General features: G+C 45.1%; 1 protein-coding gene across 1 annotated transcript in view; it reads left to right on the top strand.

The window, feature by feature from the left end:
- Positions 1 to 22,265, top strand: part of NMI (N-myc and STAT interactor) — a 77,692-nt gene extending 55,427 nt beyond the window's left edge. The window contains exon 11 of the mRNA XM_029605458.1: positions 21,598 to 22,265. Within this exon, the coding sequence (XP_029461318.1) occupies positions 21,598 to 21,618 (21 nt within the window). The 3' untranslated portion in view covers positions 21,619 to 22,265. The remainder of the gene's footprint in view (positions 1 to 21,597) is intronic.
- The last annotated feature ends 956 nt before the right edge of the window (positions 22,266 to 23,221 follow it).

Below are 23,221 nucleotides of genomic sequence, written 5' to 3'. Positions count from 1 at the left end.
TCAGCTACTTATAGTGAGACATTCAGGGGATGGCCCCCCTGGATTCAGCAGCTTGGGGATAGACTCTGCAGCATGAGTTAGAAAATTCGGCAGTGGTTTTCAGAATTTTGTGGTGGCTTGGTGTTACTTTTGTATGCATCTGCTGACAATTTTCTTCACCATACAGTATCCACACAAGCCCCATAAGTTTGGGTTCTAGTTTTGCATGCATGCACAGTGAGATATTGTATTAATTCTCCTAGGACAAGCAGGAAGGTAGTCTTCACATGTGGGTGACATCATCTGATGGTGCCCGGCACAGAAAACTGGTAGACTGAGCATGCTCAGCCTGCTGTTGTCCATGCGAAGTCCCCCTTCAGTCCCTTCTTTTCCGCGGTGCAGTAGTTTTGCGGTGGTGGAGCTCCAACTCCTGGAAATTGTTTTCAAACTTTTAGGGGGGGGGGGTTTCTGCATCAGGTCCCCCTTCGTGTTCGGTTCCTCCATTCGGTAGGTACCCTTGTTTTGCCTTTGTTCTTCGTGGCTGATTCCCAACTTATGCACTGTAGTGCCCGCTTTTTTTTTTTCTTTTCAATAGCATCTGGTTTTCAACTGTGCCCGTGGACCATGTCCATCATGGATCCGCATGAGGTATGTATCCTCTGCATGGGGGCCTCGCAGGACCTCCGGGGGGGGGGGGGGGGGGGGTGTGTGTGTGTTTGTGCAACCAAATGACCTCCCAAAGGGCATCGAGTGCACCTGGAAAAAATGGAGAAGCTCTTCGGATCTCCTAAACCCTCCACGTCAGCTTCAGTTTCCTTGATGCCCAAGGACCACGGGGAACCATCCCCTTCTCTTCCCCTGGCGGTCCCACTATCCAGAACCCCTAAGGATCAGGGAGAGGGGCACCAATCCTCTGTGGTCTTCCCTCTCGCTAACCATGAGGTCTTTTTCATCCTTTGCACCGGGGAAAGACCTGGCCAAGTGCCGGAAATCCAGAAAGCATTGACACAGGTCACTGTCTTGCCACGGTTCCGGAGTGGTATCGATGGCTGCTGAGCTGCCATCGAAGTGGACCCGGCCAGCAGTGGCCCCCATCCTCTGGTGCCCCCCGGTAGCCCAAGGCGTTCCCCGCCAGCAATGGAGCTGGGTGCTGTGCCTCCTCGTGATCCCTTCGAGGATGGGCTGTAGACGCCTCATCCCCCTCCATCAGTCCTAGCCACCCAGGACTTTCAGGAGAAGCTGGACCTCAGGGTGCAGTCGGTGCTCAAAGCGCTGCAGAGCGTTGAGCTGCTGGCGCCACCACTGGTGCCCGAGCCTCTGCCATCAATGCTTGCACCCCTGCTGGAACGGCTGGACGTCCTTCTTGGTGCCCTATCGATGTAACCGGTGCCTGAGAGGCCTTTGCCTCCTTGGCCACTGATGCCCTCCACCAGAATGATCCCGATTTGCGGGTCCTCAGAGAATGAGGCCTCAGGGTCCGGGCACCCTTGCCTGCAGTTCCATCCGGTGTACCATGGCCGCTGCTCCCCTCAATGCTGGGGCCTCCAGCAGTGGCACTGGTGCCCCCACGGCCTCTGGTGCCCCTGGGGCCTAGGCTCACTTCCCCTCCCAGCCCCTGCCCTCAGCGACTGGGCCCCAGCGAGGAGTCATTACCCGTGGGGTAATGACTCCTCGGACTCATCCTCTGAGTTCTCTGATGACCCTCTCTTGGAGCCTTCCTTTCCGGAGGAACAGTGTCATTCTCCACCCAAGGACCTGCCATTTGCCAGCTTCGTAAGGGCTGTGGTAGAGGCCATCCCCTTCCAGCTCCTGTCGGAGGAGGATACCTGTCACAAGATGCCGGAGGTCCTCCAATTCATTGATGCTCCCACGGAGATCATGGTGGTACCAATCCACAACATCTTTAAGGAGTTGCTCCTCCATATGTGGGAAGACCCGGTGTCAGTGTCCCCAGTTAACAGGAAGGTCGATGCAGCTTATCTTGCGCAACAGGCTGTGGGCTTTGAGCGGCGGCATCTCCCCCTCCAGTCGGCAGCTGTGGAGTCCACGCTTAAAAAGGCCATATGCTCCTGGACGCATGTTTCTGTCCCTCCGGGGTGCGAACAGAGGGAGCTCGATGGTATTGGACAAAAAATGTTCCAGGGGCCTATGCTGGCAGCCCACATTGCAGCCTACTAGCTATACATGACCCAATACATACTCTATTTGGGTATAAGTTGAAAGAGGTCGTGGCACAGCTGAAAGATCAGCATGATACTCTTCAGCAACTCTTCACCAGACCCTCTGAAGGCCCTTCTTCTGCTAGGAAGTCTTCCACGCCGGGCTCTCGTAAGCCCTTTTACTGGCTGAGGAATTACTATTCTCCGGCCACCCATGCCCGCTCACCTGTCTCAGTCCAGTCCCAGAGGTCGTTGCCAACCGTAGTGGGTTCCGAGGATCCAACCAGCTCCTGCGAAGGCCCTGTCTACAGGCTTTTGACTGGCAATGAGAGGGCATGAGCCAAAAGCTGGTTCCTCTGGCAGTCGATCCCCCCGGTTGGTGGCAGGCTACTTTGCTTCCCCCTCTGTTGGGAAGCGATCACTTCGGACTGTTGGGTCCTCTCCATTGTCTGCCAGAGTTACCACCAGAATTTCAGAGGCTTCCCAGAGACCACTCCCCCATGTTCATCGTGGGGCTCGCCCACCCATCAGCCCATCAGGTCATCCTTCTTTCGGAACTCTCCACCATTTTTTAGCTGCGGGTGCAATGGAACCTGTCCCCTGCGAGCAACGGGGCCAAGGTTTCTACTCAGGGTACTTCCTCATTCTGGAGAGGAATGGCGACTTGTGCCCCATTCTCGACCTCAGGGTGTTAAACCTATTTCTCATAAGAGAGAAATTCAAAATGATCTCTGTGGGTATGCTGATCCCACTCTTCCAAAGAGGAGACTGGCTCTGCTTCCTCGACTTAAAAGAGGCTTACGCCCATATTGCAATTGTCCCTAACCACAGGAAGTACCTCCGCTTTCTGGTGGGGACGGCACATTTTCAGTACAAATTGCTGCCCTTTGGGCTGGCATCAGCCCTACACGTCTTCACAAAATGCTTGGCGGTGGTGGTTGCCTACCTCGGGCGTCACTTGGTCCATGTCTTTCCATACCTGGACAATTGACTGATCCGGAGCGACTCCCACTCCGGGGCCTTAAACACACTGGCCCTGACGGTTCAGACCTTGCAGACATTGGGATTTGTCATCAACTTCCCCACATTGCATCTCAGTCCATCTCTATGGCTAGACTTTATTGGCACCAGGTTGGACACGGCACAAGCAATGTTTTTTCTGCCCAAGGATTGGGCGATTTGCCCCTTCCGCGCTGGCCACCCTCATTCACAACAGAAAGACGGTGCTGGCCTGTCTGCTGCTTCGCCTGATGGGCCACATGGCAGCCTCGGTCCATGGGACCCCCTTGGCCCGCCTCAGTGAGCTCTATGGTCCCGGTGGCGCGACAGGCATCCAGGATCTGGAGCTGATGGTGACTGTCACAGACCCTCTCTGCCTCTCCCTGATCTAGTGGGAAGCCCTTGCCAATCTGGAAACTGGGCTCCCATTTCAGCCTGCGCTGCCCCAGATGACCCTCGCCACCATTGCCTCACCTCAGAGGTGGGCAGCCCACACCGATGGCCTGCATACCCAGGGCCTTTGGTCTGTGGCCGAAGCCCACTGCCAGATAAACTTTCTGGAGCTTCGGGTAATCTGGCACACGTTGTGGGCCTTCCGAGACAGGCTGTCCTCCAAGATCATCCTCATCAGAACAGACAACCAGTTGGCAATTTGGTACATCAACAAGCAGGGTGCCACGGGCTCCTTCTTCCTCTATCAGGAAGTGATACAAGTCTGGGATTAGACCCTTTCCAGAGGGATGTATCTATGGGCCACCTACCTGCTGGGTCACCTGAACACACTAGTGGAACGTCTCAACTGGTCTTTCCAGCCACATGAGTGGTCCCTGAACCTTGCGGTGGCAGCCAACATGTTCTGTCGCTGGGGCATACTGGACATGGACTTGTTTGCCTCTCCCTATAATCACAAGGTTAGCATGTTCTGCTCCCTGATTCCGGGGACGGGCGATGCGGCCTGCGACGCCTCCTCCCTTCACTGTGGACAGGATCTCATGTATGCATACCTCCCTATCCCGCTCTTCTCGAGGACTCTGCTGAAACTGTAAGAGGACGGGGGGGGACCATGATCCTGTTGGCACCCTCCTGGCCAAGGCAGGTGTGGTTTCCTCATATCGCAGAGCCAGGGCACCCTATGTCACCCGAACCTCCAATCCCTGGCCCTCACTGCATGGATGTTGAGCGCATGATCTTTCAGCTCTTGCAGCTCTCGGATGATGTCTCCAGGGTCTTGATTGACTCCCGGAAACCTTCCACCCGGAGGACTTAAAGTTTGAAGTGGAAGTGTTTCTCCATCTGGGGTGGATGTCACGGACTAGACACTTTCTCCTGTCTGCTCCCCCACGTGCTGGATTACCTCTAGCACCTGTCCAAGTCTGGCCTCCAAACCAGCTCAGTCTGAGTACACCTCAGTGCCAAGCACCAGGGCATTGCCGGTGTGCCTATTTCAGTCCAGCAGCTGGTCGGATGCTTCATGCAGAGCCTCATCCAACTGAAGCCCTCGCTCTGACCACCAGCAACCCTGTAGGATCTCAGCATTGTCCTGGCAAGGCTAATGCGACATCTGTTTGATCCTCTCAAGTCCTGTGACTTGAAGTTCCTCACGTGGAAGGTCATGTTGCTGGAGGTGATCACTTCTGCTTGCAGGGTTGGTGAGATCCAGACCCTGGTCACATATGCTCCCTACACAAAATTCTTCCATGATTGTGTGGTGCTGCATACACATCCAAAATTTCTGCCGAAGCTTTCCACATCAACTAGTCCGTCAACCTTCCCACGGCCTTATTCCCACCCGGGAGGTTGTGTTCCCCACACCCTGGACTGCAAGCAGGCGCTCGCTTTTTTATTTGGATTGTACAGCAACCCATAGGCACTCCACCCAGCTCTTTGTGTCCTTTGATCCCAGTAGACTGGGAGCAGCAGTGGGAAAGCAAACCTTGTCAAACTGGTTAGCGGATTGCATTGCCTTCTGCTTTGAGTAGGCAGGCCTCTGGCTGGTAGGGTGAAAGCTCACTCCGTGCAGGCTATGGTGACATCAGTGGCCCATCGCTGTGCGGTCCCTGTCGCTGAAATTTGTAGGGCTGCAACCTGGACTTCTCTCTACACATTCGTGGCTCTCTTCTGCCTTGACAGGGATAGTCGCCAGGACAGCGTTTTTGGCCAGTCTGTCCTGCGCAATCTCTTCCAGTCCTGAACCCAACTGTCATCATGCTCTCTGTGGGACTAGACCGCCCCTGTTTTTCCCACAGTGCCGCAGTTGTGCCCGTTGGCACCTTGTTTGGCTACTGTGGGTCTCTCTGGTCGAATGGGGCAGTCTGGAGCTCTGTAATCACCCACATGTGAGGACTACCATCCTGCTTGTCCTAGGAGAAAGCGCAGTAGCTTACCTGTAACATGTTCTCCTAGGACAGCAGGATGTTTAGTCCTCAGGAATCCCGCCCGCCTCCCCACTATGTTGGGTTTACTTTTGATTTGTTGTGGTTTTCTTGCTTGTATTTGTTTGCTGTATTATGAGACTGAAGGGGGACCTTGCATGGATGTGCAGACAGCAGCAGGCTGGGCATGCAAACGTTTTCCATGCTGGGCTCCATCAAACTATGTCAACCACATGTGAGGACTAACATCCTGCTGTCCTAGGAGAACACCTGTTACAGGTAAGCAACTGCACTTTTAATCATTTATGCTACAGTGCCACATACTGACAACCAAAACCCCTCATTTTTAAAGTGGGACTTTTCAGTGAAGTAATTTGAAAAAGAAGGAAACCCACCTGCATTTTGTTTACTGAAATAAACTTGCAGCTAGCTGAATTCTGTATGGATGTATGGGGAAATACCTTGGAGCAGAAACACTTGCTGAGGGAACATGTTCTCTGTCAATGTGCTTGCATAGTGCTCCTGGGTAGCAATTCTTTTCATACCTAAGGTTGTCTGCTGCTTTGTAGCTACAAAGCAGTTTTTTTGTGTGTTTGGCTGGTAATTTTGACATCCTACTTGTGGTGGCTGGTGGGTCAAAAAGTAGGAGGTAGGGCTCTTGGTGCATCCTTCTTCTTGTCCTACCCCTGTAAATATTTTGTAAAGTTTTGAGATATGAAATATGTTTTCCTGATCGGCTGAGATTTTTCCGGGATGCCAATAAGTTTACTAGATCAAGTCGAGTGGTTGATGTTTGTAAGACACTGTACATGCAATATGTCCAGGTTTATATCTATTGTTATGGCTAATATTTTCTTTAACTTTGCTCCCTAATTTCCAGGGTCCTTCCTTTTAGATTTTGGATGAATGTAATGACCTAATTGATGTATGTTTAGTTTTGTAATTTCTTGGAAATGCAACCTGGATTTTGTGTTCAAGGTTTCTTCAAATTGTACTGTAGTTGAAATTTTTATAAATAAAAGTTTTTAAAAAAGTAGGTGATGTGATAGGGCAAATTGAGAGGAGGAGATGCTTTTCTCTAGGCTAACCCGGTTCTTTTTCTTTCTGCTTCATTTCGACAGCCAGGCTTGTATGTTGGAGGGACCAAGGAGGTTAGTCCTAAGGCTCTCCATTGAGGGATAAATCTGTTGGGCAAATAGGCAATCTGGTCAACTTGCCTTGTCATTCCTTCCCCTCCTCAATTAGAGTGAGTGCTCAGTAAGAGTAAGAGCTCTACTGCCTAGGCTGGGAAGAATAGATTTGCTTATCTTTTCTCTGGAGTTATTTATAGTGGTGCAGTCACATGAGCTGGCACATCGTTTGCATGAGAGAAGCTATGGCATGCAAAGACCTGTTTCTTTAGGAAGAACATGTGGTTAGCATCTGAGGAGATAGATGTAGAGAAACTCAAATCTGTGTAATGGTATATGCGGTCAATATGCAGCAGCCTTACTGCAGCTAAAGAACCAGGTAACTTTAACCAATTATGCATATATTCGGTGGCACTTTATGCTCAAAAGTGCCACTGGATGTTCATCGAAATCTAGCTAGTCAAAATTTGCTTGGCTAGATTTACAAACTTAGGAGGTCATTTGCTAAGATGTGGTAGGCTTCAGCATGCAGCAAATGGAATTTCTTTAGCATCCAGTCAGATGAATCCAGAACAAGTGGTTATGTACCTCTACCAGCAGATGGAGACGGAGTAAACTGATGTCTAAGCCTGGTTCTTCCCAGCTGGATGTGGGTCTGGGTAAGGACGACGATCAGGTGGGGTGCCTGATTTTGCAACTCCCCCTAACTGGTTTCTCAGCAGGGAAAGTAGCTCAGTGAATACTTCTGGTGTAGCTCCTGGTCTGGATACTTTTACCTTTTCTGGGGTAGAATTTTTCCAGGGGTTGCAATCCTTTATCCAGCGCACAGTCCTCAGCCCTGTCCAATGCTCTCGGAGCAGAGGCACAAGTGGGAACTGTTTATGGACCTTCTATCAAGCACTGGTGCTGAGGTGGGCACCCACCTGGACATTAGAGACATTAACTCCATTAGTGAGCACTAAATCGAGTATAGCTCCCTCCCTCATGGGTTCCGTTACCATTTGTTTGAACAGAGCCTCTTGCAGGGCATCCACTATCTCTCTACTATTGTTAGATTCTGCAGAAGGGATTCTCCAGTCTACATCCATCAGATTAAAATCTCCAACAATCACTTCTCCCTTTTTTCCCATCTTTTGGATGTCTTCAACCAGATCTCTGTCAAGCTCTTCCATTTGATTTGGAGGCCTGTAAATCACTCCCTGGGTGCCTAGGGGATATGGTATGTTAAACCCAGTGCACCATGGGTATTAACAGCATGCAAGGGGGCGGGAGGGAGAATTGGAGTACTCATGATTTCCTTCTAATGTATTTTCTATTTTGTGATATCACCTGGTGGTTTGAAGGAATCCCTTCCATAAGGTTGCTTCTGGTTAATAATACCTCTTGATGTTTGGATTTACTAAGAGGAGCCTTGAGATGATATTGTTTTATAAACATTCTATCATGCCTGGATTGTGACATTGATAAATGCCAGGCAACTGATTCATGTAATTTTTTTTTATTTTTGATTCAATAAACAGATTTAAGCATAACAGCATGTAAATCCGTTTATTATTAGTAAAACATGATAATCAAATGTGAGTTACCTAAGAATTTGCAAGCTGCTTATGGCCCACAGCTTCCCCCTTCCCAGCAGAATAAAACATTCCGGGGGGAGGGGTGTGAGAGTCTGGGACCTCCTTACCCCCTGATACCCCCTAAGTTGGCCAAAGTAGTTGAAAGTGAAAGAAAAAGTTTTAAAATAGTGGTCACAACCCTGCCCCCTTATGTATTACAAAGTGTCCCCCTCCCTGGATCTCCTTTCCCAACCCCTGGCAAATGTCAGAGGCTGGCCAGCTCCATTTTGAAAATGGCTGGCCAGACCTGGGTGCCTAGGGGGTGTTCGGGGAGCCAGTGGTCATTGGGGAATGTGAAATAAGTTCCTTAGGGGGGTTCCAGGGTTTGGGCTGGGGGGGAAGGTCCCTTTGTAATACATAAGGTTGGTAGGGTGTGGGAATGGGGGGCGAGACTACTTTAAAACCATTATTTTTTACTTTTAACTACTGTGGCAGCCTCAAGTGGTGGTGAGGCAGGTGGGTGTGGGACAGGGCATCACAAAACCTCCCAGGGGTTTATACTTTGCTGGGGGGAATAGGCAGCTCGTAAGGCCTGTTTAAAAGCTGATGGCCCTGGGAGGCAGAGACCCCATTGCACAGTGTTTTGTTCGGGGCTGCTCAACTTCAGTATGTTCCCTAGTATTTTACCACCTGCGAAAGTACTGCTGGATTCCCCAATGCGCGGTACTTTTTCCTGTGCTATTTTCCATTCCGGGAAAATACTGCAGTTCAGTAAATAGACCTCTTAGCCAGATAACTCTGAAAATTGGTGCTAACCAGTTAAGTTAAAAACAAACAAACAAAACAACAGATGTCTGTAGTCCCTTCCCCACCATGTTTACAAAATGAAGTACTGCTGCCTGAAACTCCCCTCCCAGTCTCCCTACTTAAAAAACAAAAAAAAAAAAAAAAGTTCTAGTACTCAATTTCCCAGAACTCTTCCTCCACCCCCCAAATTCCTGAATTGCTGTCTTTTTTTTATTACATTTGTGTGCTAATGGGGGCTGGGGGGGATCGGGTGAGTTTCCATATGGACAACCAGGTAAGGCATTGCGACTTTAAAAAAAGACAGCAATCCCAAGATGGGGAGGCCTCTACATGGTGGTATTCCAGGTCATGGCAATGCGAATAAAGGAATCCACAGGACTGACTAAACTGCAGTCCCGAGCTGTTATATTTTTACACTTCCCTCCAATCACAGTTTGACCCAAAGTGGTTTACTTCAATCATCCTTTATTTTTATTTACTCTATCTTATTAGCCATCTTTCCAAAATGGTTTACAATAAAACCTTAAAAATAATATCACATTAAAATGACAGCATAACCACACAATAACATTATTTTCTTGTGGTCAATCTGTATAGAGTATGATGCCATTGTCCTGCAGCTTAGTTCATATGTTTGGTGTATTGTGATACATGAAGACTGAAGGTTGAGTGTCTGTGTGTTTGAAAGATTGGAGTTGAGGCAAAACAAGACAAACAATCATCATAATCATCACAAAGAAGATCATTTTGTTTGATCTTGTTTATATTTGATTTAAAAAACTTCTGAAGTTAAATCAGTGCTTATGTAGCCTTTGAACATAGCTATGACTATAAGGAGCTTCATTAGCTAATGAGCATCCTATTGTAAGATGATGTACTCTGACTTACCACAAGAGGGCAATATTACATCATACATTAAAACAGGAAAAACAATTGATTTTATGTGTGTTTGCTCACACCTCGATTAGAATATGTCAGTTTAGGAGCCACATATTTACAGATAATTGCATAGATCAGTTCTTCTGGCACTCACATTGGCTAGTTGAATTATGACACAGTCCTCTGAGGGGGCCATTCTATACATAAAATGGCTGAGAGAGGTCTCCATTGGCAATGTGGAGATACTCATTAGCACAACCCATATTTTGCCAGTATTGTTTCAACTGAGTCTACAGCAAAAGGAAAATTATCTTTAAAGTTTCTGCAATTATGCTATAGAATTTTCTAACTCTTGCTGCAGATTCCATCTCAGAGCTGCAGCAGAAAACTGGGGGCTGTGAGAATACCAAATAATCAGAAAGTAAAAAAAAAATCACATGCCTAACAAAATATTGATGGCTGAAATATATCCATATCTATCTAAACCAGAAAAAAAAAATCTAAGGAATGTAGGCACAAAACTTTGGGAAAGAGTTACCTAAATTGGTCCTCTTGAAAAACAAGCATGGCTGAGTGCCTAAATTTAGGTATCTGGTTTTACTAGGCCCCTAAATTTAGTTCCCTAAAAAGTCAGTGGCTGCAGAAATGGAGCTAGGGTGGGAAAGAAAAGTTAGCTGCTTTGCACTGATTTACAATAGTAGGCATCTAAATTAGGGACCTAAATCTGGGCAAATGAATTGCGATCCTAAACTTAGGTCCCTAAGTATTAGGTTCCTAAATTTAGGAAATTTTCAGCTGAAAACTTAGGTCCCTAAATTTGGCTGAAAATCCTCCTAAATTTAGGTTCCTAAAATTTAGGGACTAATTATTTTTTTTTAATTAATTCCTAAGGGGTCCATTTTCAGCTGCTGTCTGGCCAGTAGAGTTAGCTGGATAAACTTATCTGGCCTCACAAATCTGCTTCACTTTTTTGAAGGAGTTAATAAACATGTAGATAAAGGTGAACCGGTAGATGTAGTGTACTTGGATTTTCAGAAGGTGTTTGACAAAGTTCCTCATGAGAGGCTTCTAGGAAAAGTATAAAGTCATGGGATAGGTGGCGATGTCCTTTCATGGATTGCAAACTGGTTAAAAGACAGGAAACAGAGAGTAGGATTAAATGGACAATTTTCTCAGTGGAAGGGAGTGGGCAGTGGAGTGCCTCAGGGATCTGTATTGGGACCTGTACTTTTCAATATATTTATAAATGATCTGGAAAGAAATACGATGAGTGAGATAATCAAATTTGCAGATGATACAAAATTGTTCAGCGTAGTTAAATCACAAGAAGATTGTGAAAAATTGCAGGAAGACCTTGTGAGACTGGAAAATTGGGCATCCAAATGGCAGATGAAATTTAATGTGGATAAGTGCAAGGTGATGCATATAGGGAGAAATAACCCATGCTATAATTACACAATGTTGGGTTCCATATTAGGAGCTACCACCCAAGAAAGAGATCTAGGCGTCATAATGGATAACACATTGAACTCGTCGGTTCAGTGTGCTACAGGAGTCAAAAAAATAAACAGAATGTTGGGAATTATTAGAAAGGGAATGGTGAATAAAATGGAAAATATCATAATGCCTCTGTATCGCTCCATGGTGAGACCACACCTTGAATACTGTGTACAATTCTGGTCGCTGCAACTCAAAAAAGATATAGTTGCGATGGAGAAGGTACAGAGAAGGGCAACCAAAATGATAAAGGGGATGGAACAGCTCCCCTATGAGGAAAGGCTGAAGGGGTTAGGACTTTTCAGCTTGGAGAAGAGACGGCTGAGGGGGGGATATGATAGAGGTGTTTAAAATCATGAGAGATCTAGAACGGGTTAATGTGAATCAGTTATTTACTCTTTCGGATAATAGAAAGACTAGGGGGCACTCCATGAAGTTAGCATGTGGCACATTTAAAACTAATCGGAGAAAGTTCTTTTTCACTCAGTGCACAATTAAACTCTGGAATTTGTTGCCAGAGGATGTGGTTAGTGCAGTTAGTATAGCAGTGTTTAAAAAAGGATTGGATAAGTTCTTGGGGGGGAGGTCCATTATCTGCTATTAATTAAGTTGACTTAGAAAATAGCCACTGCTATTACTAGCAACAGTAGCATGGAATAGACTTAGTTTTTGAGTGCTTGCCAGGTTCTTATGGCCTGGATTGGCCAGTGTTGGAAACAGGATGCTGGGCTTGATGGACCCTTGGTCTGACCCAGCATGGCATGTTCTTATGGCTAACTTTCGGGTCGATACAGTATCGTTCGGTCGAAGATTGCCCGTTTTTAACGTGCTCGGAGCGCACAATTCGGGCGCGTAAGGCGATCCAGCGATACAGTCTCCAGTTTCACGCGTCCTTAGCGCTTCTTAAAACAGACGCATAACCCTTTCCGCACGCAGCATGTAAATGAACGAATTAGCTGTATAATGCTGTATAATAAAGGAATTAGCTATTCCCCTCCGATACTGTAACGCGCGCTCAGATTATCTCCTTAGTAACCCGCTGTTTTGCCTCGGCCTTAACGTGTTAGTTTACCGCCTCCCCCTAGTAGGTGTTAGGACTGTGAGTCTAGTAACAAATCCATCGACACCGCTTAAGATACTCAAAAACAATAAAACACAATAAAAAAAAAAAGCGATACAGAGATGATCGAGAAAATGTAATGCTGTGGGACACATAAAACCTGTCAGAAAAAAAAATAAAAATTTTTAAATACCTGTCGGAGGGCTGCGTGGGTCCAGGCGGTGGCGGCAGCGGGGGGGGGTGGGTGGATGCGCGTTAGTTTCAGAAGACCGGCGGCGGGAGCCGGGGGGTGGGTGGTCGCGTGTTAAATCTAGGCCGGGTCGCACAGACGTGCATTCATCCAGGTGGAGGAGCCGGCGGGGAAAGCTGAAACTAACGCCGGTCGTCTGAAACTAACGCGCGTCCACCTGCCCCCCCCCCCCCCCGCCGCCGCCTGGAACAGGCGCCCACCCGCCCGCAGCCTAGATTTAACACGCGACCACCCGCCCCCCGGATTCCCGCCGCCCGCCGGCCACCTGGACCCACGCGGCCCTCCGACAGGTATTTAAAAATTTTGTTTTTTACACTTCCTGGTGCCTGTCATTTCAAATGTCATTTGAAATGACATTTGAAATGACAGGTACCAGCGCACCCAGGATACTGTATAGGCGCTGTATTAAGCGCCTATACAGTAAAATGGGTTGCGCGGGCATAACCCTTCCCTAACGCTTTACAGCCGCGGCATGCATTTGCATGCAATTAGAAGAGAGTATCAGGCGCTAGGTCAAGAGAACTGTGCGTGCGGGGAGGAAGGGTGCGCCTGACACTGCCGCACTGTTTCTACCGTGGCCTTACAGTATCGAGCCGTTTGTTGGGGTATTCAGCAGTGTACCCAAACCTCTGAATATACCCAGCTATTTTAAAGTTAGTTCATTGTTATCCAGTCAAACGGGTTTTGCCCCCAGACCAGCAGATGGAGACAGAGATTAACAGACTTGCTGATGGCACCCCTTATTGGCATCCTTATTTGATTAGCATAAGTAAGCTGATTTGCATGCTTTTGAATGCAAATCAGTTCAGCTTAAGACCCATGGTGCTGACTTCAGCCTGCCCGTATTCTCTGTCTTTAGCAGATGGTAGGCGCACTTCCTATGCTGTTGACTGTGGCCTAGTAGGCTAAAAAGGAATAGTTGGAGACTCTTGAGGTGAAAGATTTACCTCTCTCCCTCAGTTGAGCAGCTTCTTTAGTGCTATTATTATCATTATTATTATTATTATTATTATTGTGAATTGAAAAAAAAAGATACAGTTTCAAAGTGAAAGCCCTGTGCTCCCTCACTCGGTGGAGCAGACCAGGACCAGGGGCTTCCAGAGGGGCTAAATTGTGTTTCTCTTTTTTTTTCTTCCCCTCTCCTCCTTTTACCCATTTGCCTCTCCCCCCCGACTATTGTTAAGGCTCTTCTCCTTAAGCTTTTCTTATGTAGTGCTTCCCCTTTAAGTGTTGGGGCTCTCTGTTCTGCAGCAATAAAACAAACAAAAATACAAACAGTAATCAAAGGGAAGGAAGGGCTCTGCTAAGCAGCTGCGGATGTAGCAGAGGAGGATTAAGCATTTTTGGAGTTTCCTTCAGGGAATAGCTGAAGTGCTGATACCGTCGGTGTTTTTGGCAGCACAATTATGGCTGTGCAGGCAGAGAACAAGAAAAGAGCTGCATTCTCTCAGCCTGTGGGCTAATAAGGAACAAGCAGGGGGAGTGAGCAAATATTGCTGAAACTGTAATAGGGCTCAGGGAGAGCTCCATCCATGGACAGGAATTAGTTTTGGATCGGGGTTTCTTGGTTGGAGATGCGATCAGACAGCTTCCTCCCGGCAGGGCTAAGGTTATTGCATCTGCCCCAGTGGCCATTTTGTAAGAGAGTGTGTGGCCCTCCTTAAATCCTGAAGAGAACGTTTTAGTCACAGTGGGGGCCTCAAGGCCTAACGGGGACTCGACTATATCAGGGCAAGTTTCTTCTATGGAAATCGCAAAAAAGCTGCAGACCTTTTACGGAGGGGTAGAGCAAGGAGGCTGTTACCCTCGATTCCTTACCACCTGCAGGGCCCATTAAGAGCAAAAAGAGACCCAGGGCAGTGGAAGAGAAAGTGTTGGATGAGGATCGTTCTGCCTCTGAAGATTATCTGGAAGGGTTTAATAAATGTCCCTAGGGAGTCAGTAATGAGGAACTTGAAGGGGAATGTCCCCGTGAGGTTGAGGAGGCAGGCTCTGTTTTGCCTGTTCTGTAAGGAGGAACTGAGGTCTCTAATTTCACAGGACAAGAATAAGGAGCCATCCAACTCCTCAGAGGACCCCCATCATGGTCAGTATTAGAAAGCCATCTAAGCTTTTCCCATTGCATGAAGTGGTTTTACATTTGATAGTTCTGGAGTGGGTATCACCAGAGGCTAATTTTTTAAGAGTGGTCACACACTATCTAAATTGTATTCTTTGGACCCTCAGCATAGTGAGAGGTTTCAGTTTCCCAGGGTGGGTGACTTCGTTTGTTCAGTGACCAAGAGTACCACAATCCCAGTAGAGGGAGGTGCAGCTCTAAAAGATGCTCAGGACTGGAAGATTGGGTCAATGCTTAAGCAGACCTTTGAAGAGGTCAGTGTGGTGCTTCAGATTGCTGCATACAGTTGTATTGTTGCAATGGTCTGGATTGTGAATGCGCATGAAGGCTCATTGGGAGACCCTTCTCTGTTGGAGCTTGCTGCAGGATATTTGTAGATACTTGTTTTGATTTGGTGCATTCATCTGCCCGGGGAGTGGCATCAATTATAGCTTTTAAGAGGCTTCTGTGGATGAGACATTGGTCAGCAGATGTCATTTCCAAGTCTAATTTGACGAAGCTCCCCTTTAAGGGTTGGGTTTTTTTTGGAGAGAATATAGAGAAGATGGCGAAGGCTTGGGATGATTTTAAAATACCCAGATTTCTAAAGGATAAACTGAAAGCTGCTTCTCGGAGTTTTCTCTCCCGTGGTAGGTTTTGGGCCTCAAGGCATTTTAAGGGGAAGAGTGCTAATGTCCAAAGGTTGAGAACCTTTATAAGGTACCAGTCCTTTTATGCTAAGAGAGGAGATAAGGAAGAATCATCTGGATTGGTATCCACTCGGGCCTCACAATGAATGCCTGGGGGCCCCTATCTCTGGTTCTAGAGACAGGCAGTCATCTATCTCCTTATTATTGGAGATGGGCCCAAATTACTTCAGATGAGTGAGTCTAGACATCATTTAATATGGTTATGGTCTGGAATTTTCTCATCCCAATTCAGATACTTTTTAAAAAAACATTTTTTATTTATTCTTTATTGAATTTTAATCAAACATTTACAAAGATAATCTTTGTTACAAAAACATGTTGTATTTAACACAATATTAAAGAAATTGCAAAGGAAACAGGTTCTTTTACTAAAATATTCCTTGATCAATACAACCATTAGACCACTATCTAGGTATGGGGTGCTGCACTGCAAAAATAGGGAGAAAATGAAGGAAAAACCTCATTCTATGAATTGTAAAGGCAAACAACTTCAGGTATTTATATTTGGACTATTTAAGCCACCACTCATTTGGTGTTCCAGTTTCTTCGCATCAACAAAGGCCTTCAACTGTTCTAATTGCAAAAATACATAACTCTCACTTCTATACTTAAGGACACATTTGCATGGGAACCTAAGTATGAAGGAGCCTCCCAAAGCTATAACCTCCTGTCTTAAGGCTAGAAAGCTTTTTCTTTTTTGCTGAGTCTCTTTCATCAAATCAGGGAATATATGCAAACACATTCCCATAAAGGGTATATTAAGCTTTTTAAAATAAGCTCTCATTAATATTCCCATATCGTTTTCATTAAAAAATGAAATCAGTAAGGTTGATCTTTCAGCAACTTCGTAAGAGGATGATTCTAAGAACTCAGTCAGATTCTCTAGCATATTCTGAGTAGATGGTATCAACTGGATTTTTCGAATAGGCAAGAAATACACTTTCTCCAGGGGTGGAGTCTTATCCGCGGGAATTTCCAGAACAATTTGTAGATACCGATTCACAGTTATCCTAGGTAACTCTCCAACAACCCTTGGAAAATTAATAATTCTCAGATTTAAATGTCTCAGTGTATTCTCAATTTTCTCCATTTTCCTCTTAATCATCCCAGAATCTTGTATTAATACAGTTTGTACTTCTTTGACTTGTTTCAGTCCAGTTTCCAGTTCCATTATTTTCCCTGAGACTTCGGTTTTATGACCAACAAAGTTGTTATTCAAAACATCTAGCTGACTGGCTACTGAATTAATTTTTAAAGAACAGTCCATTACAGCCTTTGCCATAGCTGATGATAAATTCCACAAGCAGTCTAAAGTGACTACTTGTGGTTTCTCTGCCATTACCTCACTCAGGGTGGTGGAAAGGGAATCCTGTCCCAAAACCGCTCCTCCAGTGGACATCAGTTCTTCTCTCCTTCCCATAGCGTTCTCACCCAGAGAGGTTTACCCGTCTTCCACGGGGGTTCACACGGGCTCTTTCGGCGACACCGCCCCCTCAGGCTGCACTCCAGGAGCTAACACTTCGGGGCTCCCTGGTAGCTGCAGCGTCAACGTCGCTAGTGTCGAAGGTGGTGGTCTATCATCCAACAGGCTGAGGGATACCTCCGAAGCCGAATCTACAGCTCCCTTCTGAGATTCAGCAGCCAGAGCACTCTGCCCAATTGTACCTGAAGCTGCAACGCATTGCGCGATTGTCCTCTGGCCAGACGGGATCGCCGAGATCGAGGGGTAAGCTCTGGTTTTGCCCTTTCTTTTAGCTGGCATTGTTGTTTTTCTTTGCAGAAAATACATGGAAATGCTGTTCAGAGGAAAAAACTCACTGGAGCCAGAACGCTATGCGACTGCTATGTCCGCCATCTTGACTCCACCCAATTCAGATACTTTTGTGGTTTCCTCATGCCAATCTGTCAGGAGAAGGGAAGCAATAAAAGCTGGTCTAGCAAGGCTTCTCTACTTGAAGAAGTATTCCCTTTCCAAAAGAACAGGAAGGTCTCAATTGTTATTACCTTTGTTTTGTCATCCTCAAGACATTTTGGATCTGAAGCAGGTCAAGAGATTCTTGAAGGTGACATATTTCAAGACAAAAACACTGCAGAGTGATTTTGGCTATGAGAGAGGGAGAATTTCTGACAGCTTTGGATCGCACGGAGGCTTATCGGCAGATTCCAATAAGGCTGGATAATCAGCATGTCCTGCATTTTGCGGTACTTTTATTGCCATTACCAGTTTCAAGTGCTGCAGTTTGGGTTAGTCACCACTCCAAGAACTTTCTCAATAGTGCTGATAGTGATGGTAGCAGCGCTATGCAGGGAGGGCATTTTGGTTCATCCTTACTTGAATGATTGGTTGATAAGAGCGCAGTCCTTCCAGGGGAGCGTCTTCATCACTTGCAGGGTAGTTCAGTTCCTGCAGGATTGAGCTGGATAGTACATTTTCCCAAGAGCAGTCAGCAGCTGTCTCAAATTCTGAAATATCTGGGAGCATGGTTTGATACATAGCGGGGCCATGTTCATTTAATGGATCAAGGAATTTGGAAAATACCCTATCAGGTTCAGGTGTTGCTTTCAGTCAAGAATCCAACAGTATAGTCGCTGTTAGGCTCCATGGCAGCAGCACTGGACTTGGTTCTCTGTACAAGGGTGCACACGAGGTTTGTCTAGGTGGGATCACTGGTCACAGAATTATTCCATAAGACTGATGGTTCTGGAGACAGTCAAGGTAATCCTTCAATGGTGGCTGAATCCCAAAAACCTAGAACTGGGAATGGATCTGGAGATCATGAACTGGGTGATGATTACAATGGATACCAGTTTATCTAGATGCAGGGGTTGGGGGAGAGCTCTTTGTCTGGATCACTGAGTACAAGAAAGGTGGAGTCCCAAGGAAAAACAGTGGTCCATCAATCATTTGGAAGACTAGACAATTTGACTAGTCTTTTTGAAGTTCGCGCCCATTTTCTAGGATCAGGTGGTCAAGATAATGTCCAAAAATGCCACTCTGGTAGCATGTGTAAATCATCAAGGGGAAACCAAAAGTTTGTAGGTGTTGATGGAGGTACATTTCCTTGTCGCTTGGACAGAAAGGAATGTGAGGGCTTTATTGGTGTCACACATAGCAAATGTGAAAAATGTCCAGGTGGATTACCTCAATTGCCAATGTAGGCGATCCAGGAGAATGGTTGCTCTCGCTGGTAGCCTTTGGTCAGATAGTAGCCAAGTTGAGGCTTCTGATAGTAGACTTGATGGTGACTGCCAGGAATGCGAAGGCATGGAGGTTTTTCAGTCAGAAATAAGGTCTGTGTTTCCTCCATGGCCCATTATAGGTCAGGTACTTCTGAAAATCTTGAAGCATCCAGGTTTAGTGATTCTGGAGACTCTGGATTGGCCTTGGCATTCCTGATACACAGATCTTACAAGATTAGACCTTGGAGATTTGTGGCCAACAAGGAGTTGCCTTCGCAGGGTCCGATCCTTGAGAGGGCACATTTAGCAAAGAAAGGATACTCACCCGTGGTTGTAGCTACTCTTCTAAAGGCCAGGAAATTTTTCAAGTTCTTGGTTTATGTCTGAATTTGGAGAATATTTGAGGATTGGTGTGCTGGTCAACACTGTAATCCGAATAAAGCATCAATTCCACTGATTCTGGATTTTTTTCAGGATGGTCTGAATACAGGTTTGGCTCTCAATTTCTTAAAACTGAAGGTGACTGCTCTCTTGTGTATAGGTATATGTTTTGGATAGACCTCTGTTGTCCCATCTAGATGTGTCACATTATTTGAGAGGTGATAAACATATTTAGCCTCCACTATGGTCTCTAGTTCCATTGTAGGACTTGAACTTAGTGTTGACCTTCTTAGCAGGGTTGCAATATGAACCTCTCAAATACATTCCCTAGAAGCTACTTACTTGAATGTTTTGTTTCTGATGGCCATTTCTTCTGCTAGGAGAGTCTTGGAGTTGCAGGTGTTTTCTTGTAGAGAACCCTTTTTAGTGATCATGAAAGGATATAGTCAGGTTTTTTACAGTTCCTTCCATTCTTGCATAGGTGGCAACAACCTTCATATGAACAGTCAGTTTGTTTGCCAGAATTTAAAAGGCAGCCTGATTTGGTGGAATTTAAGATTCTTTACACTTTGGATGTCAGAAGATATCTAAAGGTCACTAATGCTTTCAGAAAATCTCATCTATTTGTTCTACATAGTGGAGTGTGGAAAGGTGAGGCAACGTCTACAGCTACCATAGCATGTTGGATTAAAGAAATCATTACAGCAGCTTATATGAAGTTGAATAGATCTCTCCCTACACAAGTGAGGGCTCATTCCACCAGGGCTCAGGCTACTTGTTGGATGGAATTGAGTTTGGTGTTACCTTTAGAGATTTGTAAGGCAGCCGTTTGGTCTTCCTTACATTCCTTTTGTGAACAATATCACTCGGATGTTGGTGTTCAGGAGGAGGTGTCTTTTGCTTCTGAGGTGTTGACAGTGGGTTTGACATATCCTGCTCTATTCTGGAGTAGCTTGGGTATATCCTGTTTGTCTGGACTGGTCTGACTTGATGAAGAGGAAGGTAAAATTAGTTCTTACCTGATAATTTCCTTTCCTTGAGTCCAGTCAGAACAGTCCTGGACTCACCCTTGGCTGTCAAACTAGTATATTCCTTTAGTCAGAGGTTGACCGGAGGTGGCAGAGCTGTGACTTATTTCTTCTTCACTGCAGGTGAGTCATTTTTGCTATGTTCTTTCTTTGTCTTCGGTCTATCTTCTTCCTAATTCTTCTGGAAGTCCGCTAAAAAAACAAAGAAAGTTCTGTTAATTGGTTTGAATTTAGTATATCCAGTTAGCTTATTACAGATAATACTGACAAGCTGAAGCCAGCATGGATGCCTATTTTTTACTCCACATCGATTGTATTACAGAGATAATGGATTGTAAGAAACGCTAACATAAATAAATAAAGGGTGACATCAGCAAGCTTGTTGATCTCTGTCTCCATCTAGCTGTGTGAATTATTTACAAAATATGGCGGTAAGACATAGGAGGGGGCTTGGTCTTTGGATTACATACAGAAACAGGAAAACAACAAAGCCTAGCATAGGCTACCACTACAGGTGGTGGAGGCCTTCATTGCAATATAATTTAAACTTGCTTGGGTAGGATATAGAGGACATCAAAAGGAATAAGGTTGAGAAGTTGGGTAAAAGACATGGGCGGAGGGTAGGTGGAGAATGGGAAGAGCTGATGTTGGTTTAAGCGTGGGAATCTATATGCTCATCTACTCAAAACAGAGAACCAGAGAGGAAAAATTTAAACTGGGCAGAGGGCATAGGCCAATTGATTTGTATTTGCTATTATTTACTATGTTATTATATTACTATATATTTCTTAAACTCCATAACTGTATTCTTTGTCAATGCTTTCAATTGCTTATATGCAAGCAAATTTAACCATACAGGTCTGATATCCTGGCTGCTTTGTTAACCTTTTGGAAACCACATAAGTCATCTGTCCCTTGGTATTTGCTTAATCCCTATGAGCCTTAAAGCTTCACCACTCTTTCCTATTGTCCTTCACAGTTCCTTTCTGTGGTGTAATGCATCTGACCCCATTGTTTTGTGAATATGTAATCCTTCTTATCTTTTAGCCATCTTCTCCAGTGTGATTTAACAAACAAAGACAATATTGCTCCAGTAATTTGGGCCCTCAGCAAGAGCAGTCTCATCTGTCATAAGTATGGCTTTTGTATCTTTTAATGGCATCGCTTGGTCATACTTTTCATATGCTTCATAGACATCTAAGAGGTTTCCTAACTGGTGTATTTGCTTAGTAGTGGTTGTTGCTCCATTTCATACTTTCATTCACCTTGACCATTTTTGTTTCTTTTTTTGCTTAACATTGCACTTTTTCATCATCATCCTGTTACATTTTATTTTTTGGGCAAGTTCCATTATTCTTTTTTCTTTAATCACTTTATTTGTCAAAAAGATTTGCACTATTTCCAGGACATTTAAATAATTGGCAACTGTAATGGTATTTTCTCTCTGAAAATTTGAAAGGAGAATAACATGACCAGACATTTACTCAATTTTATTTATTTTATATATTTCAGCAATGTTTGAGAAAAAAATGATGAGAAACTATTTCCGGGGAAGGATCCTAGAAGAGATGAGGCTGGAGTATATCCTAGTCTCAAATTCCCATCTTGTCATATGTCTCTGCCTTCCAGTACTTCATGCCATCTTGCTCATGAAGATCTTCATGCTCATCCAGCCTGCAACTCTTGGAGATTCTTTTCCACAGGTTTGCCAGACTCCATTCAACAAGAGAGAGAGCCTTTTCCATCTCTGGCCCCTCACCGTGAACTCATTGCCTGTTCAGCTATGCATCTCTGAAGAGTTCAGAAAGGCCCCGAAGACATCTAATACAGGAACAGGAAGCTTAAGAAGACCTTTTAATTTTTACCCAACACATTAGTAAGACCTTTTATGAAGGGTGTCTTGTAATTCTCCTTTATCAGGATTTCTCTTCTGTCAGTTGTTTCTTTTTTATGGTTATTGTTTTGTTTTATTATGTATGTACTACTGTATCCTGTCCCAAACTTGGGAGGGAGCGGGCTAGAAATAATTCTAAATAAATAGTTTTATCCACACAGGAGCCAGTATTTTTTCTTTTCCCTTGCTCTTCTTAAATTTTCCATCCATTGCTATCCAATTTCTCAGATGTACACATCTAGAGCATCAGGAATAATTACTTGCCCATATAATTGCGATGGAGAAGGTACAGAGAAGGGCTACCAAAATGATAAGGGGAATGGAACAGCTCCCCTATGAGGAAAGACTAAAGAGGTTAGGACTTTTCAGCCTGGAGAAGAGACGGCTGAGGAGGGATATGATAGAGATGTTTAAAATCATGAGAGGTCTAGAACGGGTAGATGTGAATCAGTTATTTACTCTTTCGGATAGTAGAAAGACTAGGGGGCACTCCATGAAGTTAGCATGGGGCACATTTAAAACTAATCAGAGAAAGTTCTTTTTTACTCAACGCACAATTAAACTCTGGAATTTGTTGCCAGAGGATGTGGTTAGTGCAGTTAGTATAGCTGTGTTTAAAAAAGGATTGGATAAGTTCTTGGAGGAGAAGTCCATTACCTGCTATTAAGTTCACTTAGAGAATAGCCACTGCCATTGCTAATTGACTATGAACTTGTTCTTATGACATTATAGTTCACTTGTTAATTGTTCTATGCTTCTCTGCTTTCCTATTGGTTTTTTGTACCCCCTACCCTCCCCTGTTACTTGTAATTTCCGTTGCTTTTGTTCCATGTAAACCGAGGTGATGTTTCGACTAACATCGGTATAGAAGATTCTTTAAATAAATAAATAAATAAATAAAATAAATAAATAAATAACATGGAATAGACTTAGTTTTTGGGTACTTGCCAGGTTCTTATGGCCTGGATTGGCCACTGTTGGAAACAGGATGCTGGGCTTGATGGACCCTTGGTCTGACCCAGTATGGCATGTTCTTATGTTCTTATGTTGAGTCAATGGTGATTTTACAGTTTACCGTTTAAGTAGAAACTATGAATCTTTGCATTATTTAGCTTCATTTTCCTTAAATCAAAGAAAAGCATGGCAATCTGTACACAATATTTTGAATTTATACAACTTATACTTTTTTGGGATCCCAGTTCACCAAAGATCCTATTCGGACAAAAAGCTTTGGTCAGTTAG

This window comes from Rhinatrema bivittatum, chromosome 6 (genome assembly GCF_901001135.1).
Source record: "Rhinatrema bivittatum chromosome 6, aRhiBiv1.1, whole genome shotgun sequence".
Lineage (NCBI taxonomy): Eukaryota > Metazoa > Chordata > Amphibia > Gymnophiona > Rhinatrematidae > Rhinatrema > Rhinatrema bivittatum.
The sequence above is the reverse complement of the archived record's forward strand: the minus strand, read 5'-3'. Positions and strand labels throughout refer to the sequence as shown.